Genomic DNA, 23,210 nt, shown 5'->3' with positions numbered 1-23,210 from the left:
TTGGGTCGTGACATCAATACAATATCATCGGCAAATAGCATGTACCACAGTACCTCCCCTTGGATGTGGCGCGTCAGTACGTCCATTGTCAGAGCAAACAAAAAAGGGCTAAGTACCGACCCCTGATGCATCACTATCATAACCGGAAAATGGTCTGAGTCCCCACCCACCGTCCTTACTCGGGTCTTTACTCCATCATACATGTCCTTAATCAACCTAACGTAGGCAACACGTACACCTCTAGCCTCCAAACATCTTCAAAAATCTCCCTCGGAACTTTATCGTACGCCTTTTCTAAGTCGATGAACACCATATGCAAGTCCTTCTTTCTCTCTCTATACTGCTCCATCAATCTCCTAACAAGGTAGATGGCTTCTTTTGTCAAACGTTCCGTTATAAATCCAAACTGGTTCTCGAAAATAGACACACTCTTCCTCACCCTTAGCTCTACCACTCTTTCTCAGACTTTCATAGTATGTTAAGTAGCTTGATACCCCAATAGTTATTACAATTTTGGATATCACCCTTGTTCTTATATATAGAAACCATCGTGCTTAACCTCCATTCTTCAGGCATCTTCTTCGTTTTAAAAATGATATTAAATAACTTAGTGAGCCACTCCAAGCCTGTTTTGCCCGCACTCTTCCAAAACTCCACCGGAATTTCATCCGGCCCGGCCGCTTTTCCCCTGCTCATACTACGCATAGCCCCCTCAACTTCATCAACTCTAATCCGCCTACAATACTCAAAGTCACAACGACTCTCGGAGAGTTTCAAATCACCCAGTACAATGCTCATGTCTCCCTCCTCGTTCAAGAAACTATGAAAGTAGGTCTGCCATATCCGATGGATAAGCCCTTCATCCAACAAAACTCTAATTTCTTCGTCCTTGATGCACTTCACTTGGTCCAAGTCACACGCCTTCCTTTCTCGTGCCTTGGCTAACCTGAACAACCTCTTATCATCACATCGACCCTCGAGTTCCTCATACAAATGACTAAAAATTGCAGTCTTAGCCGCTGTCACTGCCAGCTATGCCTCTTTCTTAGACAACTTATAATGCTCCCTATTCGCCCTTTTCTCCTTATCGTTTATACTTTCCACTAGCTTCAAATACACTACTTTCTTGGTTTTCACTTTTCCTTGCACCTCTCCATTCCACCACCAGCCTCCCTTGTGACCACTCGAGTAATCCTTTGAGACCCTTAATACCTCTCTCGCGACTTCCCTAATGCACTGCGCAGTAGTGGTCCACATAGCGCTTGCATCCCCACTACTCCTCCAAGCCCCCATAGTCACCAGCTTGACCCCCAACTCCTGCGCTTTAACTTCCGCCAAGGTTCCCCGCTTGATCCTATGTTGGCTATACATTACCCTCTTCTTTCTCTTTCTCGTGATCTCAAGGTCCATGACCAGGAGCCTATGAAGGGTTGAGAGGTTCTCGCTCGGGATGACCTTGCAATCCGTGCAAAGACATCTATTGGACTTCCTGCATAGTAAATAATCAATATGAGTCTCAGCCGCCAAACTTCGAAAGGTGACCAAGTGCTCCCTCTTCTTTGGAAAACTCGAGTTTGCTATCACTAAATAAAATTCTCTAGCAAAGTCCAGCAGAAACGTTCCTCATCCATTTCTATCTCCAAAACCAAAGCCACCATGCGCATCACCATACCCTAGACGTCGCTCCAATATGGCCGTTGAAATCTCTTCCTATGAAAAGCTTCTCGGTATGCAAGATACCATGCACCATCTCATCTAAATCCTCCTAGAAACGCCTCTTGACTTCCTCATCCAAGCATGTTTGGGGTGCGTACGCACTGATTATGTTTCAAGTAAAACCTCCAACAACCAGCTTAATAGTCATCAGCATGTCATTCACCCCCTAACCTCCACCACTAGTTCACGAAGGTCCTTATCAACCAAGATACTTACCCCGTTCCCGCCCCCACCCTCCCAGAATACAAAAGTTTGATACCGCCCACATCCCGTGCCTTATCTTTTGCCCACCTAGTCTCCTGTATACAAGCTATATTAATCTTTCTTTTCTCGAGAATCTACGCTGACTCTACAAATTTTTCACTCAAAGTTCCTATATTCCAAGACCCCACTCTCAGCCTTGTAGCTTCGTTAGCCCTTTTACCCCTACACCCCCTCCCTCACGCTGACTCCCCTGAGGACAACACTTTATCCTACCATCATTCACCAAAGCCACTATAATCTAGGAGTCACTACGAAAAAAGCGACAAAAATAAAATAAATTACCGAAATATAATTTACCACTGAAGGTCGCAAAACAGATGAAGAAGTAAAATAAAGGAACCAACGGGAACTATAATCTACAACTAAAGATCGGAAAAACAGGTGAAGAAATAAAATAAAGGAACTATTCCACAACTACATGATAGAAAAATAGGTGAAGAAATACAATACAAGAGCTAAAGGGGACTATAATCTACAACTAAAGGTCACAAAGAAAATGTGCAAAACTAGAACAGAACTACTAGGATATATTTGAAATAAAGATTCAAAATAAAGATGTAAACAGGTAGATAACAATATAAACAAGTAGGCAAAATAATCACTAGTGCAATTAATTTAATAATGCTAGGGCAAATACTAACTAAAGATTCAAGAACAAAATAGGTGGGCAAGGAGATACAATTACGCTAAAATATCAAATTATTAGAATATCAAGATAAGAGAGGAACAATAGAACCTGGATTGCAGCCTTTGAAGTTAAAGAAAATCTGGCCGGCGATGATGGATTAGGACGAGCTTCGAATATTTTTGTGTTTTCTCTGGTATTTAGACTAACCAAGAAATCTTTTTCTCCAATTTAATACACTTTGTCGGAGATCAAGATTAAGGCCACCAAAATTTTGCCTCGGTGATGCGCAGAGAAAATATTTTTCTTAAGAATTTCACACTGTCAATGTGCACATATATATATATATATATATATATATATATATATATATATATATATGTATATATGTATCTACGAAGATTTAGAGAGAGAGAAAATGATTATTGGATATCCAATAAAAATGATTATTGGATATAATTAAATGTATTTAGAGAGAGAAAAAAAATGGTGGAGAGAGAAAGCCCTTGAACTTCCAAACTATAAGTTCTAAAACCTAACTTAAATTTAAACGCCACAGCCCCTCTTATGGATAACTTCCCTTGTTTTTTAAGCAGCAGAGAACTTCTTAAATAGAAAAGTGAACTGATGCCAACTTTGGAAAAAGTATCAAAGGCCAAATAGAATGACTCTATCCTTTTCTATCCTTAGACATTGTTCGCTCAACCTATTTTTTGGTACGAGCTTTTAAACTTAGCATAACTATCGAAATAGAATAAAATAGTGGATCTCCTCGCAAAGGGTCATAAGCTAATTCGTGCAACTCAAATTTATATTTTTATTTAACTTTTAATTTTAGTAATCACCAACCAAGTAAAAAGTTACTAGTTTCTTTACGTGAAGGAGAAAGAATATTAATATACAGAGAGAGAAAAATATACACTAAATGGTTAGGGGTGGTAATTTGAGTAAACCCGTCCAACCCACCCAAAGATTAATGGGTTGGACTACAAATATATTAGCTCATGGGTCAATTTGGGCTGAGTCCAAGTTAACCTATTATTTTTTGGAATTTTTACCTCCTATAGCAAAGGTTAACACCTTATTTATTTTAAATAAATACCATTTAAATAAAATTATATTCTATAGATACATTTTACTGTTTATAGCAAAATATCTAATTTTGGCATCTCCTACCCCTAAGCCACTAAATACGCTATTCAATTATACTATTTTCTCTCTCTAATTTATACATGTCATTCTCTCTTCCAAATAATACCGGATTCACTGACCCAAAAGCACCTCTCCTCCGCGTCGGAGGCCAATATTTTGATCCTTTGCTTCAGTTTTACCGCCTCCTTCTTCTATTCACGCAGTTATTAATCTTTTTCACCTCAATCCCAGAAAGAAACAACATATAAAATTGTAGCAAAATCACTGTGTATCCACACATCTGCCACGCCCTGCCAATATTTTGGCATACAGATAAACCCCAAGTAGGATCACAGTTTTTTTTGGACTTTACTTATTCCTCTTTGTCACTAGTATTATCGTTATATGCCATACCATACTTATCATAAACAATCAAAGCTAAGGGCTTACAAAAGCTACGATGGTACTGCCAGATGTGTCAGAAGCAATGTATATGATGCGTGTGAGCAGTGAGATTCAGGATTTTTGCTCGACTGCGGATTCGCCGGAAATTAGTGTTTGTTCTTGAACAAAGACGACGGATTTTGGGGCTGAGCAACTTGATTTTCTGTTAATATATTTCAATGTATTTTCAACGTATCACATTGTATTTTCATGTATTTCATTGTATTCATTGTCTTTTTTTCATTGTAATTCAATGTATCTCGTTGTATTCCATGTATTTCATTGTATTCACTGTCTTTTTTTCTCATTGTATTTTAATGTATCCCGTTGTATTCTATGTATTTCATTGTATTCACTGTCTCGCTATATGTCATAAATGTACTCATATATTTTTTTTTAATTAATATAATTTATGTATTCAGATGTATTATATAATTTCTCTGAAGATTGTTATGTTTTTGGGGTATTTTTTGGTTGAGAATCTTTTTTATAATTGAAAATACAAAATTTGTGTGTTATAATTGAGTTTGTTGAGTTATATTAGAAGTCTATTATGTTAATTGATTCACTTTCCGTTTTAAAAACAATGTAATCCCCTATTTCACACCGTGAATACAGTCGAATACAATAATTTGTCCAACTGCAATCCCATGTTTCACTCCATGAATACAGTCGAATACACTAGAATACAACAACTGATTAGCTGGACTTCCCTGATTCACGCCTATTTTTGCTACTGTATTCATGAATACAATAGCTTAAATACATCAAAAATATCTTATAACCACAGAAAATGTATCTATAATCCGTAATATAGCAAATGGTATCTATAGATGACTAATTACTACTAAAAGATAGTGCTTTATGAAAATTTCTCTTATTTTTTAGCCCGTTCTGACCCATTAAGCAACCCATGAAACTCATCCAAAACAAAGGTATCTCAACCCGACTTATCTAGAAATTTACTTAGTTGCCCAAATTTTACTTCTTTTTTTTTTGCATTTTTAATTTTCTGTTTTTTTTTATTTTTTTGCACTACCCACCCACCCTGCTCCCCCCACTCTCCGCAAACCCCCTAAAAAATTTAATTTTTTTTTGTATTTTTAATTTTCTATTTTTTTTGCACTACCCACCCACCCTACCCCCCCCCCAAACCCCCTCAAAAAAAAAATTCCCTTTTTTTGTATTTTTAATTTTCTATTTGTTTTTTGTTTTTCTGCACCCCCCCACCATACCCCTTTACCTCTCACTTGACAAAAATTTCTTTTAACTTTTTTTTGTATTTTCAATTTTTATTTTTTTTGTTTTCTGCAACCCCCCCCCCCCAAACTCCCTCAACATTTTTTTTTACTTTTTTTTGTATTTTTAATTTTCTATTTTCTGCTTTTTTGTTTTTCTACACCACCCACCCACCCCCACCTGTAATATTTTTTAACTTACACTTTTAAGGTAAAAGGCTTTTTTATGCAAGATGAGCATAGTTTTAAAACATGGGTCAAGTTGGGTGGGTTGGGTTTTGTTTAGCCCATCTTGACCCAGCCCATCTTAACCCAAATACATTTTGGGCTGGGTTGGACGATGACCCATTTATTGACCTAACCCATCTTGATCCGCCCAAATTCTGTCCAACTCGCCCGTTTGTCACCCTTACTCATGGTTGCCCAAGACAAGAGGGGTTGCTCTGATGGTAAGCAACCTCCACTTCCAACCAAGAGGTTGTGAGTTCGAGTCTCCCCAAGATCAAGGTGGGAAGTTCTTGGAGAGAAGGATGTCGGGGGTCTATTTGGAAACAGCCTCTTTACTTTAGGGTAGGGGTAAGGTCTGCGTACACACTACCCTTCCCAGACCCCACTTAGTGGGATTATACTGGGTTGTTGTTGTTGTTGTTGTTGACTCATGGTTGCCCAAATCGACCAAAATATTAGTTAGATACTTAGACTAGCTTAGACTCATGCCTAAATTGACATATTATAACATTGTGCGGGTTGTTGAGTTACTGATTTATACTTCTTTTTTTAAAGGATTAGTGACCTATTTGGCGAATTTCTTTTTGGGTAAAAAAAGTATTTTTTTTGCCAAAAATATTTTAAAAAAAGTAAAGGTGTTTGGCCAAGCTTTTAGAAGGAAAAATGTGCTTTTGAGTAGAAATAGAAGCATTTTTTGAGAATTAGAAAAAAAATAGTTTCTCTAGAAAAATACTTTCTCGAAAAGCACTTTTGAGAAAAATATATTTTAAAATAATTTTTAAAAGCTTGGTCAAATATTAATTATTGCTCAAAAGTGATTTTCAAATTTATTAGTCAAACACAAACTACTTCGTACCAAAAATATTTTTAAAATAAGCTGATTTCAAAAGTTTAGCCAAACATGCTATAAATTTGGCACTACTAGCCACACGTAACTGATCTATATGTCAAATTACATAAAAATTCTTCTAATAACTTAAATATTCTACTTATAAAAATATAATTTAATAATAATATTTATTAAGAAGAAAAAATCTAATTTGATTTGACGTATCCTTTCTAAAAGGTTGTGTCTTTTTAATAAGTAACTAAACGTCTTTTTTCAAATCTATTTAACCTTTACTTTAGTGAAAATTTATACTCATATTTAAACATAAAGGCGCACATTCCTGTACTTTTGAAAAGGTGTCTTAGAGGAGAAACTAGCTCTTATCGATTTTACAAAATTTTTGACAGTCTACTCTGTTAGCAGGGCTATCACACTCCTGTCAAATGGCTAAAAATATACCATTTGCACAGTCCATAAATAATGAATAATATCTTTTTAGCCTCACAATACCATCAGTTTCAGTGAAAATACCATAAACTATAACTTACCTTGTGTCTAAATAATTCTGTTTCTAAAAATACCGTAACGCTTAAATTTTGAATATCATTTAATCATAAAATGAGTGCTAATCAAAATCACATAACATGAGCTAAGAAAACATATGATCGAGCTTCAGTCGCTAAGAATTTTCTATCTGAAACAACTGAGGGTACTTAGAATTTATTGCTTTCTCTGCTTCCCACGTCTTTTCTTCGAAGTTCTTATTCCTCTATGACATCTTATGGAAGTCACTTTCTTGGTCCCTAGCTTGCGGACCGTTGATCTAGAACCTTTTCATAAGATATGTTCTATGCAATCTGAACATCATGTGCTTCTGGTATAGATTCCTGAAAAATAAAGTAGACAGACTCTAACTTTGACGGTAACTTTAACTCATAGGATATTTATTCTCTATGGCCCAATAAGGCATAACTAAGCTTGCCTTTTTTGCGAATCTCTGTAACATTTTTTGTAGGCAAAATTTTCAAGAATGCCTAATCATCAATGCTAAAGGATAAGCCTTGTCTTCACGCATCTAAATATGACTTTTGACAACTTTGGGCTGTTAATAATCACTCCTGAATGGGCTTTACTTTCTCTAAAGCTTTGTTTACCCTAAAATTTAAGTAACAATTAAATTATATTGTGGTCTTAAGGATATGTGACTTAATCCAATACCGATTGATAAACAAAGAATTAATAAATAAATTAGAGAACAAAGTAAATCAAACTAGTGTTCAAGTCAAATCTCGACTTCGGCCTATAATAGTCTCGAGATGTGATAATAGGAATAGCAAATTATAAAGCAACTCTAATGAATAGTAAGTGAAATAGCAAGAGAATAATGAACATGTATTTTCTTATCAGTGCACAATGTGTCATACAAATGAATGAGATCCTCTTTTATATAATAGGGAAATCCTAAATAAGGTACACTTTTAATTATAGTAGGAAATTATATTTGACAACTGTTTAACTGCTGAAGACCAATCCATTCCAAAATTCACGCTGTGATCTCCGGCCTATTGTAGGTATCTCGCTCTTTCCGTTACTGAATCATACTGGTACCATCTCGAAGCATGCCTTCTTCTGACCTCGGTAAGTGTTATAGACCTCAACCTTGGAAAGGAACTTTGACCCCGAGCTCGTGTCCTGGTCTTCCGACGTGGTATCACTTTTTCCATCGAAGAACAATGGGTAGCCCCGATTTCCACCGTATACAAATAGTCCCCTCGTTTCTTAGAATAAAATAATAAGAAACGACTTGAACCTCGATTTTCTGAAGACCCCAATAATGATATCATCCCCGTGACGTAAGAGGTCGAGGTGGCCAAAATGTCTCGTCGGTTTGGTTTCCCAAACCATTAATGCTTGCCAGTGACGGTCGGCCACTAGTGCCACCGAACCGTCACCGTGAATCTATAAATACACGTTTCCCATTTGAATCAAAACTTTACTTTCATCTTCACCAACTTTTCTAAGTCTCTTCCTCTCTCCATCTCTTCTCTTTCACCGCCTGTTGATTCAATCTTTTAGCAAAAAACACTAATTTTCATCTCTTTCCGCTTCCCTTTACCTATAATAATGGCGAAAACTTCCAAGACCATCCCGCAAAAGGAGAAAGCTTCTTCCTCTTCTTCCCGGCCGGCCGGTGACAAAACGCCGGTGGAACCGCTCCTTCACTAAATTGTTCCCGGCCCTTGTGTCCTAAAAACCGACTTCAAAGTCGAGAATCCTCCGTCGGTCCCCGGCCGATGTGAACATGTATCGATGTATATCTGCTCGATCACGGCGAAAAAGCTCGAAGTCATGAAAACAGACTGCAACTGGGGGCTCGAGGTCATGGTACAGATCCCTGCCCCCCCCCCCCCCCCCGAAGAAAGTATCACCACTCATGTGGAGGGGTTTCTAAGTGTTTACACCTACCCCTTCACATTGGGTCTTCTTGACCTAATTATTGTCGATTTTTGCAAGATGTACCCAGGTTACCTTCGGCCAGGTGCATCCCTCATTCTGGTGCATAGTGATTATGCTCCGCTTCTTCTCTGTCAAGGCCAAGGGGTTGGAATTCACTCTCAGCCACCTCATACGGCTGTATCGACCTCGACTTTATCGAGCTTCAATACTGATCAACGAAGTCCTTTTTTGCAAGTATCGATGAGGACAAGGACCGAGATTGTATGAGCCGGTTCGTGCGGGTAAGGACCTGCGATCTCATCCCCGAGGAGAAACTGCCATTCCCCGAGAAGTGGAACCCCGATCATAAGTATTAGCCATTAATCTTCGTACTTTTTTTTGTTTTGTGTAACACGTCGGCAAGGACTTGTGACTTTATTGTCGTTCGTCGTTGATATGTGATATTATCCTCGCTTAATTCTATGGCCCATTTGACTAACCTTCCCGATAGCTCGAGTTTATGCAAAATATTTCTCAAGGGAAAAGTCATGACTACCGAAATAGGGTGGTACTAGAAGTAGGGTCTAACCTTTCGTGAAGCTACGACCAAGGCCAGGGCCAATTTTTCGAGGTGGGGATACCTCATCTTAGCGTCGACTAGTGTTTTGCTAATGTAATAGTTGGGAGATTGTGTACCTTTATTGTCTCGGGACCAGGACTACACTCACAACTATTTCGAATACAGCAAGGTAGACAAGGAGGCTCTCCCTAGGTTCTGATTTTGAAAGCAGTGGTGGCAACGACAAGTAAGCCTTTAACTCCTTCAGGGATTGGGCGCACTCGGAGGTCCATTGGAGGTCATTATCATTCTTAAGTACACCGAAGAATTTGTGGCACCTATCAGATGATCGCGAGATGAACCTTGAAAGGGCGGCAATGCGGCCAATCAACCTCTAAACCTATTTTTTGTGGTTAAGTGCTCTGGTATCCCTTCGATGGCTTTGCTCTGGTCGGGGATGACCTCGATGCCTCGGTGTGACACTAAGAAACCCAAGAATTTCCTGAGGCCACACCAAATGCACACTTTTCGGGGTTTAGTTTCATTCCGTATTGCTTGAGTATGTCGAAGGTTTCTCTCAAGTGGTCGATGTGATCTTCTTTTATTTTAGACTTGACCAGCATGTCATCTATGTAGACTTCCATTGTCTTGCCGAGTTGGTCCTTGGACATTTTTGTTACCAACCTTTGGTACGTTGCCCCTGCGTTTTTTCAGTCTAAAAGGAATGACTCTATAGCAGTACGTTCCTTGATGGGTGATGAAAGTGGTTATTTCCTGATCATCCTCTTCCATGAGGATCTGATTTTAAACTGAGAAGGCTTCCAAAAAACTCAGCAATTCGTGCTCGACGGTTGCGTCGATGAGTTGATCAATATGAAATAATATGAATGAATATTTGGGGCATGTTTTATTTAAATCTATAAAGTCTACACACATTTGACACTTCCCATTTTTCTTTTTCACTGTGACCACACTGGCGATCCATGGGGGTATTTTGACTCTCTAACAGAGATATTTTCCATTAACTTTTTGACTTCATCGCATACTACATTGTCTATCATGGAGTTGAACTTACGCCTAACCTACCTCATCGAGGGGTGGAATTGGTCGATGTTCAATTTGTGTGTAGCCATTTCCTTTGGATACATGGCATATATGCATGGCTAAAAGTAAACAAGTCCGCGTTAGTAGTTAAGAATTGACGAAATTTATCTGGATCTTGAAGCTTGCAGCCGATGTATGCTTTCTAGTTGTGGTCGTTGCCGTCTAGTTGGACAGGGTCGAGGTCTTCTATGGTTGATTCCGCGGTTTCTATCGTATCAGGGTCTCTAATAACGTCTTCTCTCTCATAAGAGCTCGACCTCGGCCTTGTTAATTGCTTTGCCTCTTTTGGCTTTGCCTTTCATTTGTTCAGTGGTCATACAATCCAGGGCGATGCGGCAGCATTCCTGAGATGTGCATTGTTCTCCTCGAATGCTGAATATTCCTCATGGCGTCAGAAATTTGATGATTTGGTACAAGCTGGAGGGGATGGCTCTAATGGCATGTATCCATGGTCACCCTATTATGGCGTTGTATGTCGTGTCTTGGTCTATGATGTGGAATGTGGTTTCCAGAGTGACGCCACCTGCTAGGACGAAGAGTGTGATTTCTCCAGATGTTCGTTCAACTGCATTGTTAAAACCTGTTAGCCAGATGCAACGTGACACTATCTTATCCTCGAGTTTCATTTGTGCAAGTACCCGAGGGTAGATAATGCATGTATCGCTCCCATTGTCTACCATAATGCGTCTTACATCTGTATCTAAAATTCGTAAAATGATAACAAAGGCATCGTAGTTAGGGAAAATCAAACCGTGGGTATCTGACTTATTGAAGATGATACTTTCTTTGAGTTTGTCATACTGTTCATAAGTGATCGACCATTTGATCTTATGGGTTGTGGTGAACTTTGCGCTGTTGATAGAAGCGTCGTCACCACCACCGATGATCATTTGGATGGTGTGGGTTGGTGAGGGAAACTTCGGCGGTCACTGACACTGTTCGTGTTCTCTGGCAAAATTGGTCCTTCCAGGGTCGCTCAATAGCTCCTTGAGGTGTCCTTGCCGAAGCATGTTTACGACCTCCTGTCTTAGGGCGATGCAGTCCTCGGTTTTGTGCCCTCGTTCTTGGTGGAACTCGCAAAGTGCATATGACTTTCTGGTGCTTGGATCCGACTTCATCTTTTGTGGCCATTTTACCTTCGATTCGAGCTTCTACAATGTGTAGACTATATCTGAAGGTGACACACAAAAATATTGAGCGGATAGCAAAAGGGGCATACCTCTCTCGTTCTGGTGAGTCCTTGTCCTTGGTCTGGGTGGGCCCTTTTTGTGGCAGGAAGGGGGGGTACAATGGCACTTCTGACATATGGTAGATGTCGTTCCCGGTTGGGTTGTGGATCCACGAAGTCCCTTTTGGTATCGTTTCTTCGATCTTTCCTGGAATCTGTTTGTACTGAGGTCAATCGGTGAGTTGTCCCATTGAGGTCGTCCTCGTCAATTCTAACCTTGGCACAATAGGCGTTGTGTATTTTATCCTAAGTATTTGGGGGATACTTCATAAGCTGACTTAACAACTTTCTTGTCACCCTCGAACTATTTCTGTTTAACTCTTTCTGGAAAGCTGCGACAGTCATTCCTTCCAATATGTTTGGTAAGGTCATTCTTACCCGGTTGAACCGGATGAGGAAGTCCCTCAATCCTTCTCCCGGTGATTGTTTGATATCGAATATGTCGTTCACTCTTGCCTCTGCCTTTTTGGCCCCAGCATGGATTGTTACGAACTTGTCGGTCATTTCTTCAAATGTTTCAATGGAACACGCGAGGCAGCTGTGAATACTAAGTCAATGCTCCTTTGGTGAGGGTCTCGCCAAATGTTTTCAACAAAATGGAGGATACTTATTCCTTGGCTAGGTTATTGCCTTTCACAGCGGTGATATAGTGAGTCACATGGTCTTTGGGATCGGTCGTACCTTCATATATTTTTAGGTACGATGGCATTTTGAAGGTCTTTGGTAAGGCATGCGGGGCGGCTTCATCACTATATGATTGCTCGACAAACCGACCAACATCTCTCTTTGGTAAGAGTTTTGGGGCACCCGGTATTTTGTCGACCCTTTCTTGGTGTTCTCTCAGTTGGTCCTGAAGCATTATGTTCTCGTTCTCCATTTCCTCCATATTTTTCAAAATGGCTGTGTGGGTGTCGCCTCCTGCATTATTAACAATGTCGTGAGTAATATATGTCATTGGAGTAGGGAAAGGGCCATGCTGCTCGACTGTTGTTGGTGTAACGCAAGTCCTTGCATTTTCTATGACTGTATCCTGGGCGGTCTTGTGGAGGATGCTGGTTAGCATGTCAGTTAGCCAAGCCTCAAGGAGCTTTTTGACTACCGGTGGTGTCTTTTCCATCACAAATGTGAAAGCTCCTTTACCGCGGGACGTTGCGATACTGCCGTGAGGGAGAGGTGACCTACCTTGCCTGAGCGAGGCATTAGGCGTTATATCATCGCCTTCCATCTCAGAAACCTCATTGATGGTGTTCAAGAGATTGGTTGTGAGGTCGCCCATTATCCTCGTTCTTTCTTCTCCGTTACTTTCCATATCAGATCGGTGCGTACAAGAAAGAAAAAGGAATTTTGTTCTTGTTGTTTTTTGGTTAGCAATCCGTGCTAGTTGTAGATCTAGAAGAAACTAAAAATTTAATTAGGCAATTCCCACAGACGATGCCAAATTATTTGACCGAAAAATATAAACTTTCTATTAGACTATTCAATTTTATGTAATGAGGGGTTAAATCTAGTTAATGATAATATTCCTAGATTTAGAATTTAATGGCATGAATTATGTGAGATAAAGTCAGTGGGAAACTAAAAGTAATGAATATTTAATATTCTAAAAGATGTGAGCAATAATGGAGGGATATGAAGCAATAAATAGCAATAAATGGTATTAATGTAAATAGGAAAAACGATTCACCCAAAAACGAATGAGGTGGATGATTGTTCCTTCTGACAATAATGAATGACAGACAAATCCTCGGATGTTAGAACTATTCTCGGATCTGATAGAGAGATGCGGGATAATGTGTGCAAGAATATTGCAAAATGTAAAGTTTGTATCTTTGCTAGAGAGAATGAATCTTCTTCTGAAAAGTGTTCTTATCAAGTCAATGTTACCTGTCCTACAATATTGTCTCTCTTTCTATTTATATGAGACATATCCCTAACAAACCCTAATAGTACAAATATTCTCTTTACTATCTTATTATAAAAACTAGCTGGTACTGTTCTACTCAACCTCGACCATTGTTGACATCCCAGCCACGAATCCCACTGCTTCCTGCTTGACCTCGACCGCATCTTTTTCCTTAATGCCGCTTTACGCTAAATTCTCTTAGGGCAGATTTTGGCCTATACAATAATATTTTTTAATTAAAAAAACCCCTCTAATTTGTTGAAAACAAAATGTAAAACTTTCCTTTACCCCTTTTCTTCTTCTTCTTCTTCTTCTTCTTCTTCTTCTTCTTCTTCTTCTTCTTCTTCTTCTTCTTCTTCTTCTTCTTCTTCCTCTAAACCCCTCACATGTTGTTCCTTCTTCCCTCTCTGTCCATAATATTTTTTTTTCTATCAAAGATTAGGTGTCTGAAACTTATCCGGTGACCACTACGAACCCTATGACCTTTCTTTATATTTGAGAAAACCTCTCTATTTTTTCTTATTTATCCTTTGTTCGATTGTAGCAGTGCCAACGATTTTGTTTCAGAAATAACTGTCACTATATATGGATGATGCGTACCTCAGGAGAAATTATTCGACGGTGATTGTTGATGTAATGACAATTGATGTGAAGGAGGATATAAAATTATGGGAGAAAATAGGTGCAATTGAGAAGAGTATAGAGGAGGAAGGAACTCAGAAGTTAGTGAGGGCGATTGAAATGTTTGAAAGATATATGAGAGAGTTGAATAGATGAAGTAGATGTTTATATGGTATGTATGGTCTTGTAATGCTTTTTGATAGGATAGTGAACATCTCATAAATGCAAATTTCGCTAAGCTAGGGGTGAACATATTTCGGTTGGAACCGAAAAAACCGATCGAACCGAAGATATTTTTAGTTCGGTTTCAGTTATTCAGTTTTATCGGTCAGTTTCAGTTTAAAATTTTAAAATTTCAGTTTTTCGGTTCGATTTTTGGTTATTAGTTTATTTGGTTCGATTAACTGAAAAATCGAATTATTAGCATATAGATTCTTTAAGTTATATATAGGCTTAGTCCATATGTAATAAATTAATACTATTAGGCTCAATCCATCAAAGACCCAACCCAAATAAGTAAGTCCATCAGTTTCCAAATCTTAAAGACTTTCACTCTATTAAAACTTCCATCGCATATATGATAGTATACCTGGAGGATTTCACACAGACTTATAATTTGCACTGTATTTGAATTTTATTATCCATAATAGTGTGCAAAGCTTAGTCTTTTTATTTTTATTTTTTATATACACAGTATTTCCAAGAAGTCCGAAGTTTTGAAAAATAAAACAACAAATTCGCTTGTCCTATAATTACATAGAAGGAGCCTAATATGATAATATTCTAACCAAAAATCGATTCGAAATAAACTGAACCGAAATTAGAAAATCGAACTGAACCGGACTTATTTCAATTCGATTTCGATTACTATTTTTACAAAATCGAAAACCAAATAACCGAACCGAACCGACCGAACGCCCATCCCTATTAGGAGCCCGTTTGGATTGACTTAAAAAAATGACTTTTAAGCACAAGTGCTTAAAAGCAGTTTTTAAGTGCTGGGACTTATTTTATAAATAAGCAATTACCTGTTTGGATAAAAGTGCTGAAACTTAAAAAAAACTGTTGAAGTGTTTGGCAAACAAGTGTCGGTAAGCACTTTTTTCTATTAAAGAGACAAAAATATCCTTAAAGTTGTTAGCATTATAAAGGAGCTGATTATTATAATATATTTAATTATGAATTAATGTAAATAAAAAATAATTTATATTTTAACTTAATTTCAATTTAATTGATTACTTTAGATAATTTTTATAAATATAATTCTTGAATGCTCATTTTTTTCACCACTTTCAATCAAGTAAACTTCCATAAAAGTCTCAACCTATTTAAAATACCAAGTTGTTAAAGTTCAAACTCTCCATTTAACTGAAATGGAAACATAAAGTTAACTAACTGGCTAGGAATCATGAAATGTAGCTACTATTCTGATGTTGTTAATCCTCAAAACCATAACTGAAGCACTCATGCAAGACAAGTAGCTAAATTTTCATCAACTTCTTTTGTCAACCAGTGGTATATATAAACAACAAAAACAAAAAAGAGAGAAGATGAGAGGAAATATAATTAGTATTTCTGAAGACGTTAAAGTAGTATAAGAAACAAAAAAGCTTTAATTAGTATTTCAAAAAGAAGATGAAGCAGAGATGAAGATGATTTGAGGAACGGCGGTCTTCAAAGTGAAGGAAATAAGAGAAGTACAATATTTTAAGTTTTATTTGACTGAGGATAATTTTGGTTTTATAAAAACTTATTAGGGACAAGAGAGTAATTTTATTGGTCAAACTAAAACGGCTTTTAAGCCAAAATAAAAAAAGTTGGGGTCAGCCAAATTGCTGCTTTTGGCTTTTTTAAGCATTTTTTAAGCAACTTTTTTGTTTGCCAAACATTCCAAAAATTTAAAAAGTACTTAAAAGCTAGTTTGACCAGCTTTTAAGCCCATCCAAATACCCTCTAGTACTAGCTATTGAGAAAGCGATAGAGATGAGATAAAATCTTTCTTATAACCCGTTTGGCCAAGCTTATTTTGGGCCAAAAATGCTTTTTTTTTTTTTTTGCCAAAAGCACTTTTGGCCTCAATTTGAGGTGTTTGGCCAAGCTTCTGGAAGGAAAAAAAGTGCTTTTGAGGAGAAGCAGAAGCAGTTTTGGAGAAGCAGAAAAAGTAGTTTCTCTCCAAAAGCACTTTTTGAGAAGCACTTTTGAGAAAAATACACTTAGAAACAGTTTTTAAAGCTTGGCCAAACACTACTTGTTGCTTAGAAGTGTTTTTCAAACTAATTAGCAAAACACAAACTGCTTCTCACCAAAAATACTTTTGAGAAAAACACTTTTGAAAAAAAGCACTTCTCAAAGCCAAACGGGCTATTAGGGGAATATCGAAAAAAGGGAAATAAGCTTTTAACCGGAACAAATATTACTCCCTTGTTTTCCAAATTCATGTGAGGTGCACGTGGCCAAAGTGTTAATTTTACAGCAAATTCTAAAAAATCTGTTGGTTTTAGGAGTTAGGATCAAATGCAACTGCCTTTTACGTACATATACGGGCTATTTCTGTTAAGAGTGATATGTAAAAGACTGAATTAAATCACCTTAATATATTGAGGACCATTTTGATAATTTTTCCCCAAAACATTACCTGCAGATGGGTTTATCCAATTTGTACGGGCGAAACTTTTTCTTTTATTTGCTCCTATTAATTTCATTTATTATATTATATTATTTATTATTACGGGAAACTGCTAGCGCTAGAGATAGAAGGGGAGTTGCCGGAGAGCGATGCTATAGAAATTGGTAGGTCTGCGGAGGACGGGAATTACTAGGCTGACCAGTTCCAATTGGAGAATGTGCGCTGCGATTGCGATTTGGTTCTCACCAGTAGTATCAAAATTTTGGAGAGAAAAGATTGATGGAGGAGGAAACGGATGGACGCTGACTTCGTATACCTACGGTTATACCCTAGCTGTTATAGTGATCATACTGATATGTCATTTGCTAAACTCTCGTCTTCGATTTCCCGTACCCGCCTTCCAATTTAGAGAACAACCTTCTGCGCGTCCACATGCCGAATCCAACAGTTATCCTGATGTCTCTCCCTCTTCTGCTCTTTCTGATGTCCGGTATCTTCTTCTTCTTTTCATATTGTTTTGATTGTAAGTTTATGCTCAATCGTAGAAAAAAATAATGAATTTCTTTTTATTGTTGTTTCGAAAGAGAAAGATGCAATAGCGTTTAACTGTATCATTTTTCTGATGAAATTTCAACGTTATTTGGTTTTTTTTTTTGTTGTTGTTGTTGTTGTTGTTGTTGTTGTTGTTGTTGTTGTTGTTGTTGTTGTTGTTGTTGTTGTTGTATTGGTGTAACTATTAGGCGTAGTTTTCACGTACCCTACTAGTACCAGGATTCACTAGTTTCTCAGCTCATTAGTACCATAAATAGAGATTGGTTGCAAAACGGCCCTTTTTGCTACTCAATTGCTTGATTTTAATTTTTAGTGGATTAAGGAATGTGCATGGCTCCCTTGTATATCCTGATGGCTACTTGCTATGACACCTTTTCTTTTATCAGTACTTGCTATGACACCTATTCCATGAAAAATTTAAGTTGGGTTGCGAACCAATAAACTTGCTAAAAATAGTGGTTTTGGGAATTCCCCTTAGACTAAAAATTCTTGCAGTGTAAATTATAATCTCAGGAGAATGCCACACATTAATTGGCGATTTCTTTGTAAAGAGACTGGGGAAGACACAATTCTTGTTGCTACATCGCAAAATAGTATCTAAACTATGGGACACTTCATCAAAAAAAAAGTATGTAAAATGGGATTTAAAGCCTGGTCTTAGAAATTGCCTTGATCATGACGAGCATAGTTAAGGAACTGATGTGGAGTTAGAGAGGAAAAGGATTGAGGAAGAGGTACAAGTCTGGGAAATTCATCCCACATGCTGTGAAGCGGACAATTTTGGGAGACAAATATATGGTTTTTAGAGGAAATAAAGATACCTTCTCAAAAATATTTAACATTTTAATTTTTTTGTTTATTTTTGGTGTACCCAGTCTCTGAGGAAGAGGTATAAGCCATTAGATGCTCATTTGAAGAGCAACATATTGGTACGGCTCCTAGTGAGTTGTGTACCTCTTCTACACAAGTTTTTCTCCTTTTCAATAAATGAAACACTAGTTAAATTACCTTACTAAGCAAAAAATATAAATGAGACACTAGTTATCTGTGCATGCACATTTATTTACCATGATGATTGTCGATTAATCTAATTAAAGCATTAAGTTAGTGCAGTTCATTCTTTGGATGTCTTTTTTGAGATAAAGTTTTCTTTGGATGCTCTGTTGACATTCTGGAGGTATCTTAGGGTGAGAAGCTGAAGGTAACTATGTGGGAAAATAATATGATCCTCTTAGTGCAGATAAGAAATAGCGCAGGTATAGCGTATATAGCAGAAAGGAAAAACAACTGAGCTCCACTATATCCAAAAACTAAATCCATAATCTCTCATTTAATATTCTCCTTTTTTTAACATCCTTGTATCTCCTCAGGATCACTACAGTGATATCTGAACTAGATCTGAAGAATTTGATTGACGACATAAATATGAAGTTCCATGCTAACGAGAAATGGGAAGATGTCATTAACCGGAGAACAGATCGTCTTTCCTACTATGCACGGTGTTGTAAGCAGAAGGTGGTTGCTCAGATTCTCATTATGTACCGTCTTCTTACTATTATGGTTTTTCTCTGTGCTTTTATCTCTTAGGGACTTGCTGAATTGCCTACTTTCACAGAATTCAGTGTAGTAAACATATTTTATCCTTAATGGCTGAAACTATCAGTAAACTCAACTTTTAAAGCAGCAGAAAAGTGTCCATTAGGTGAACTATTGATCACAGAAGTAATTCTTTCACCTTTTGTTAACATACTTATGTGCCTTTGAAACTCTTAAAAGAAATGGAGTAACCGCATGGTGGAAATGCTGCCACTGAATACTTCTAAAGGATTTAAAGTGACTGAATAGTGTCAATGAACATAGTACAACACTTGCAGGCCTGTATGAGCATGGAAGTGCATGCATTTATGTATGCATGACTACTTGTAACTACTGCTGTGCAATAATGGCTTCACCTTCTGTTTAATGGCTCTTTGTATTAAGTTAAGTGATACAAAGTATCTGGATTAACTTGCTTTTAACTATATTTATTTATTAAATCTTAGCGCTGTCTGATTTGTGGAAAAAAAGTTATTTCTATCTGTGTCAGTAATGAGGTAATGATATTCGGTTTTTATCTCTTTTATGCTTCAGGATGCACCTCTTAAATATCTAAGTGTAACTGTATTTGAGAATTGCTCTGTCGAGATGCTAAGAGATTTTTACATGGACAATGATTTCCGGAAAGTTTGGGACAAAACCTTGATTGAGCATAAGCAGTTGCAGGTGGATACTAGCAGTGGAATTGAAATTGGCCTCATGATAAAAAAGTTTCCGCTATTGACTCCAAGAGAGTACGTATTAGCTTGGAGAGTGTGGGAAGCCAATGATGGATCCTTCTACTGTTTTACCAAGGTACTTAATAAAGTTCAACATTGTTGGACATCAAGATCTCGTAGAACTGACTCGCCGCCCTACACAACTCTCTCTCGATATTTTTTTTGATGGTGCTATGTCTCCCAAATTACACAGTTATCTTGTTATTTCATGTAAATATTGCAGTGAGAACTTATTAAGAAAGACGATCCTTTCCGAAAGAGTCCCTCTAAATTACCTTAGATTGAAAAATTCTTCTGATGAATCTGGAAACTCCCTCCCTGCACAAAAAAGTAAGAGATTAAAGGAAGAAGCGGTTGGTGTTCTTGCATGAGGTTATTTACATATGTTTCAATCATTCATGTGTTGCAACTCAGCATTATATTTTTTCTTGTTTCTATTTTGCCCGTTACACATATATCTTAGTTTATTTATTATGTCTGCTAAAAAATTTGGCATTTTACTGCTAGTAGGAATGTGAATATCCTTCGGCACAAAGAAGGAAGAAGTATGTCAGGGTTGGGCTCTTTAGATCTGGTTGGAGAATCAAGAAAGGCAGGTTTTTGATTTTTTCCTTGTTATTATTTCTCCTCTTGCAATAAAAACTGATTTAAGCATCTCTTGACAGCATAAACATAGGTGGGATCATGACACATTCTGTGAATTTAGACTTCATGTGAGCTTTTCCCTTTTAAATGTTTAATTATTTGTTTCATCTTAGGCTATATGTTTTCAGGGCCTTGTGATACTACATGAAGCAGCACTCAAAACATTTCTGGGTTGTAGGTATATCGCGGTTTAGTCATGACTGAGGAACATATCACTGTCAAGATATGTGGTCATGCTAAGGAAAGATTTTGTCACGCCTTTTCCTTAGCATTGTCAAGTCTAAACTGTATGTAAAAGAGAAAAATGTTTAATTTACTTACCAAAGAAAAAAGAAAAAGAAATTAAGAACGTTTAGTTTATAATAAAAATTAATTTTGTGCATGGTCTTGGTGTAAAATTCATAATTCTATCAGGCATTGGAATAAACATAAATATAATGATTCCTTTTACTAGCACTTTTAGGATTCAAAGGTGGTGCAGTACTGAGTTGTTTCCTTGTGAAGTTGCTTTCAGTTTCTGGTAGGAATGCCTGTGAGATCCAAATGGTACACCAAGAAGATGCTGGTCTGAATGTTGAAATGGCAAAACTAGCCTTTGCAAAGGGCATATGGAACTATATCTGTAAAATGGATGATGCACTTCGTCAATACTCTACCCTTGATCATTCTCAATTGACTTCAGATGTGAGTGCCGTCACGTTAATTCAAAAGGTCAGAGCTATACTTCTTTTAAAGTTCTTAACGGGACTTTCACTATTCTTTTAGGAATAGGAAAGTTAAATAAAATAGACATAAAAAAAATTTGGCAGTGAGAGAAACAGAAGCATCTTCCATTTTAGACTTTGTTAGTACTCTTGTCCTAGATTGACACTTTGTATAGGGCCTAGCTTCTCCTTTTTGTTTTTGCCTTTGTAACTAGGCCTCCTCTAACTATGTAACTATGCATCTTCTTGATGCTTTTTTAATGGAACACCTTACTTCATCAAAAAATGAAGAAGAAGAAATAGAAGCATCTTCCTTCTCAAAGTCAATTTCCCTTATTACTTCAATGTGGCCTCCCTTCCTCCAAAAATGATTAGCAGGTACGAGGACAGTGTGCTGCTATTATTGCATACCTGGAGTAATTATCTTTCTCATTACCAGTAGAATAATGTATAATCTGGACGAAAGGTAGTGCCAGTTTCTAACCCTAAATGTTTGTCTTTTTGACATGGTTTTTGATCTTTCCTTTCCTAACCCTTTTCCCCCTCTTGTCAAATGAAGGTTCCACTTGGATTGGACGCCTTAAACCACACAAGGAGCTTAATCAATCCAGAAACCTGCACAAATAGTGACTATTGCTGTGGAGTTTCACATGAATGCAGTACGAGGGAGCAAACAAAAGAGCCATTAAAGAACGTGGTGCCAAATATGCTGTTGCTCTTGGGTGGTGCAATCTGCATGTCTAGAGGGCTCTCTAACTTGGGAGCAAAGGTTGCCATGGCATGTATACTGAGTAAGCTTGTGAAGCGCAATGCTTTGAGAAGCAAATGCCTACAGAGATTTAGCCCGATAGAGGTTCAGAGATGTGAAGAATGTAGGATGACTCGTGAAGATGAGCTCCAGTGTGCCTCCTCAAATGTCACCTATTGATTAAGAATTTAGTTGTGCATATTTATATCTGGTTTAAATGTGCTTTCGCCTGCTCAAATGTCACTTATTGATTAAGAATTTAGTTGTGCATATTTTTATCTTTTTTTGGTAACTAAAACTTTTATTATCAAGTAACAAATTTACAAAACTTTTATGTAGCTTGTTCTGGACATACATCCCGGACTAAGCTACTAATTCTTTCTATGCTTTCTATATCCTTATCTATACATTAGTCTAAACAATAGGATATGAATTCAACTCTTTCAACCTTTTCTCCAGACATTTCTTAGCACTTCCTCTGCCATGGATGTCTCGTACTAAGCTCCTTGTAATTGCTTCAACATTGCTTTCAACTTTTTTGAAAATTCTTGAGTTCCTTTCTTGCCAAATGTGGTATATGCTTCCAATCAATACCATTCTATATATCTCAGCCTTTGCATTTTTTCCATAGCAATATTGCTCAGCCCATTTTAGTTCGTGCTTCCAGTCTATAACTGGCCTATCCATTTTCATCCATATTAGCATATCAATATTGGTCAATATTCTCTACCTCTGCCTTGCATAATGGACATGTCTCATCTTCAACACAGCCCCAAACTTTCAGTCTATCTCTCGTTTGAAGTCGTCTGTGAATTGCCAAGTATCCCACAAAGATCCATTTTGGTAAACCTGCATTGTTCCAAATGATCTTTCTCCATGTCACTTTGTTGTATTCTTCTCTTTTCTTCAGGTACATATCTTTCACTTTGAAGTTCTGCATTCTGAGTACATCTTCTTCTGAATAGCCAGCTTCTTCAAAGTACTTCTTAGCTTTGAAAATTTTCTGGATCACCTATGAAGCCTGCTTAGGTTCAGTCCCCCAACCAGGATTGCATTTCTTGTAGTAGGCATGAATCTATTGTACCCATAGCTTGTCTTTTTTTTTTTTGCACAGATTCCATAGTAGTTTTCACATTGCAGCCTTGTTCCATGTGCCTATATCCATCAAGTTCAAACCACCTGCTACCTTTGGGTAACACAGCTTGTCCCATGCTATGAGAGTCTTCTTTGTATTCTCCACATTTCCTGTCCATAGAAACTTCCTGCATATACTCTCAATTAGCTGTATAAGCTT

At 37.5% G+C, this 23,210-nt stretch overlaps 2 protein-coding genes across 3 annotated transcripts; one reads left to right on the top strand and one right to left on the bottom strand.

The window, feature by feature from the left end:
- Positions 1-1,032: 1,032 nt before the first annotated feature.
- On the bottom strand, positions 1,033-1,410 carry LOC138888452 (uncharacterized). Its single transcript, XM_070170317.1, has one exon. The coding sequence runs from the start codon at positions 1,408-1,410 to the stop codon at positions 1,033-1,035; it is 378 nt and encodes a 125-aa protein (XP_070026418.1).
- A 15,577-nt stretch (positions 1,411-16,987) lies between these two features.
- LOC104240177 (uncharacterized) lies at positions 16,988-22,298 on the top strand. Of its 2 annotated transcripts, XM_009794954.2 has the most exons (7): positions 16,988-17,442; positions 18,875-19,019; positions 19,635-19,895; positions 20,330-20,411; positions 20,979-21,175; positions 21,547-21,634; positions 21,728-21,850. In XM_009794954.2, exons 1-6 carry the CDS (start codon positions 17,168-17,170, stop codon positions 21,586-21,588), a joined length of 1,002 nt encoding a protein of 333 aa, XP_009793256.1. In that variant the 5' UTR covers positions 16,988-17,167; the 3' UTR covers positions 21,589-21,634; positions 21,728-21,850. The 2 variants fall into 2 exon arrangements, with proteins under 2 accessions (XP_009793256.1, XP_009793255.1); XM_009794953.2 differs by lacking the exon at positions 21,547-21,634 and having other exon boundaries at positions 16,994-17,442; positions 21,728-22,298.
- The last annotated feature ends 912 nt before the right edge of the window (positions 22,299-23,210 follow it).

This window comes from Nicotiana sylvestris, chromosome 3 (genome assembly GCF_000393655.2).
Source record: "Nicotiana sylvestris chromosome 3, ASM39365v2, whole genome shotgun sequence".
In the NCBI taxonomy this organism is placed as follows: domain Eukaryota; kingdom Viridiplantae; phylum Streptophyta; class Magnoliopsida; order Solanales; family Solanaceae; genus Nicotiana; species Nicotiana sylvestris.
The sequence above is the reverse complement of the archived record's forward strand: the minus strand, read 5'-3'. Positions and strand labels throughout refer to the sequence as shown.

Excerpts from the sequence above, each read along its gene's own strand:
- LOC104240177 (XM_009794953.2), top strand. The coding sequence starts at position 17,168 with ATGTGCGCTGCGATTGCGATTTGGTTCTCACCAGTAGTATCAAAATTT. Across the intron at positions 19,896-20,329 it reads CCTTCTACTGTTTTACCAAG|GAATGTGAATATCCTTCGGC; the intron begins GTACTTAATAAA and ends TACTGCTAGTAG. Across the intron at positions 21,176-21,727 it reads CCGTCACGTTAATTCAAAAG|GTTCCACTTGGATTGGACGC; the intron begins GTCAGAGCTATA and ends TGTCAAATGAAG.
- LOC138888452 (XM_070170317.1), bottom strand. The coding sequence starts at position 1,410 with ATGGACCTTGAGATCACGAGAAAGAGAAAGAAGAGGGTAATGTATAGC.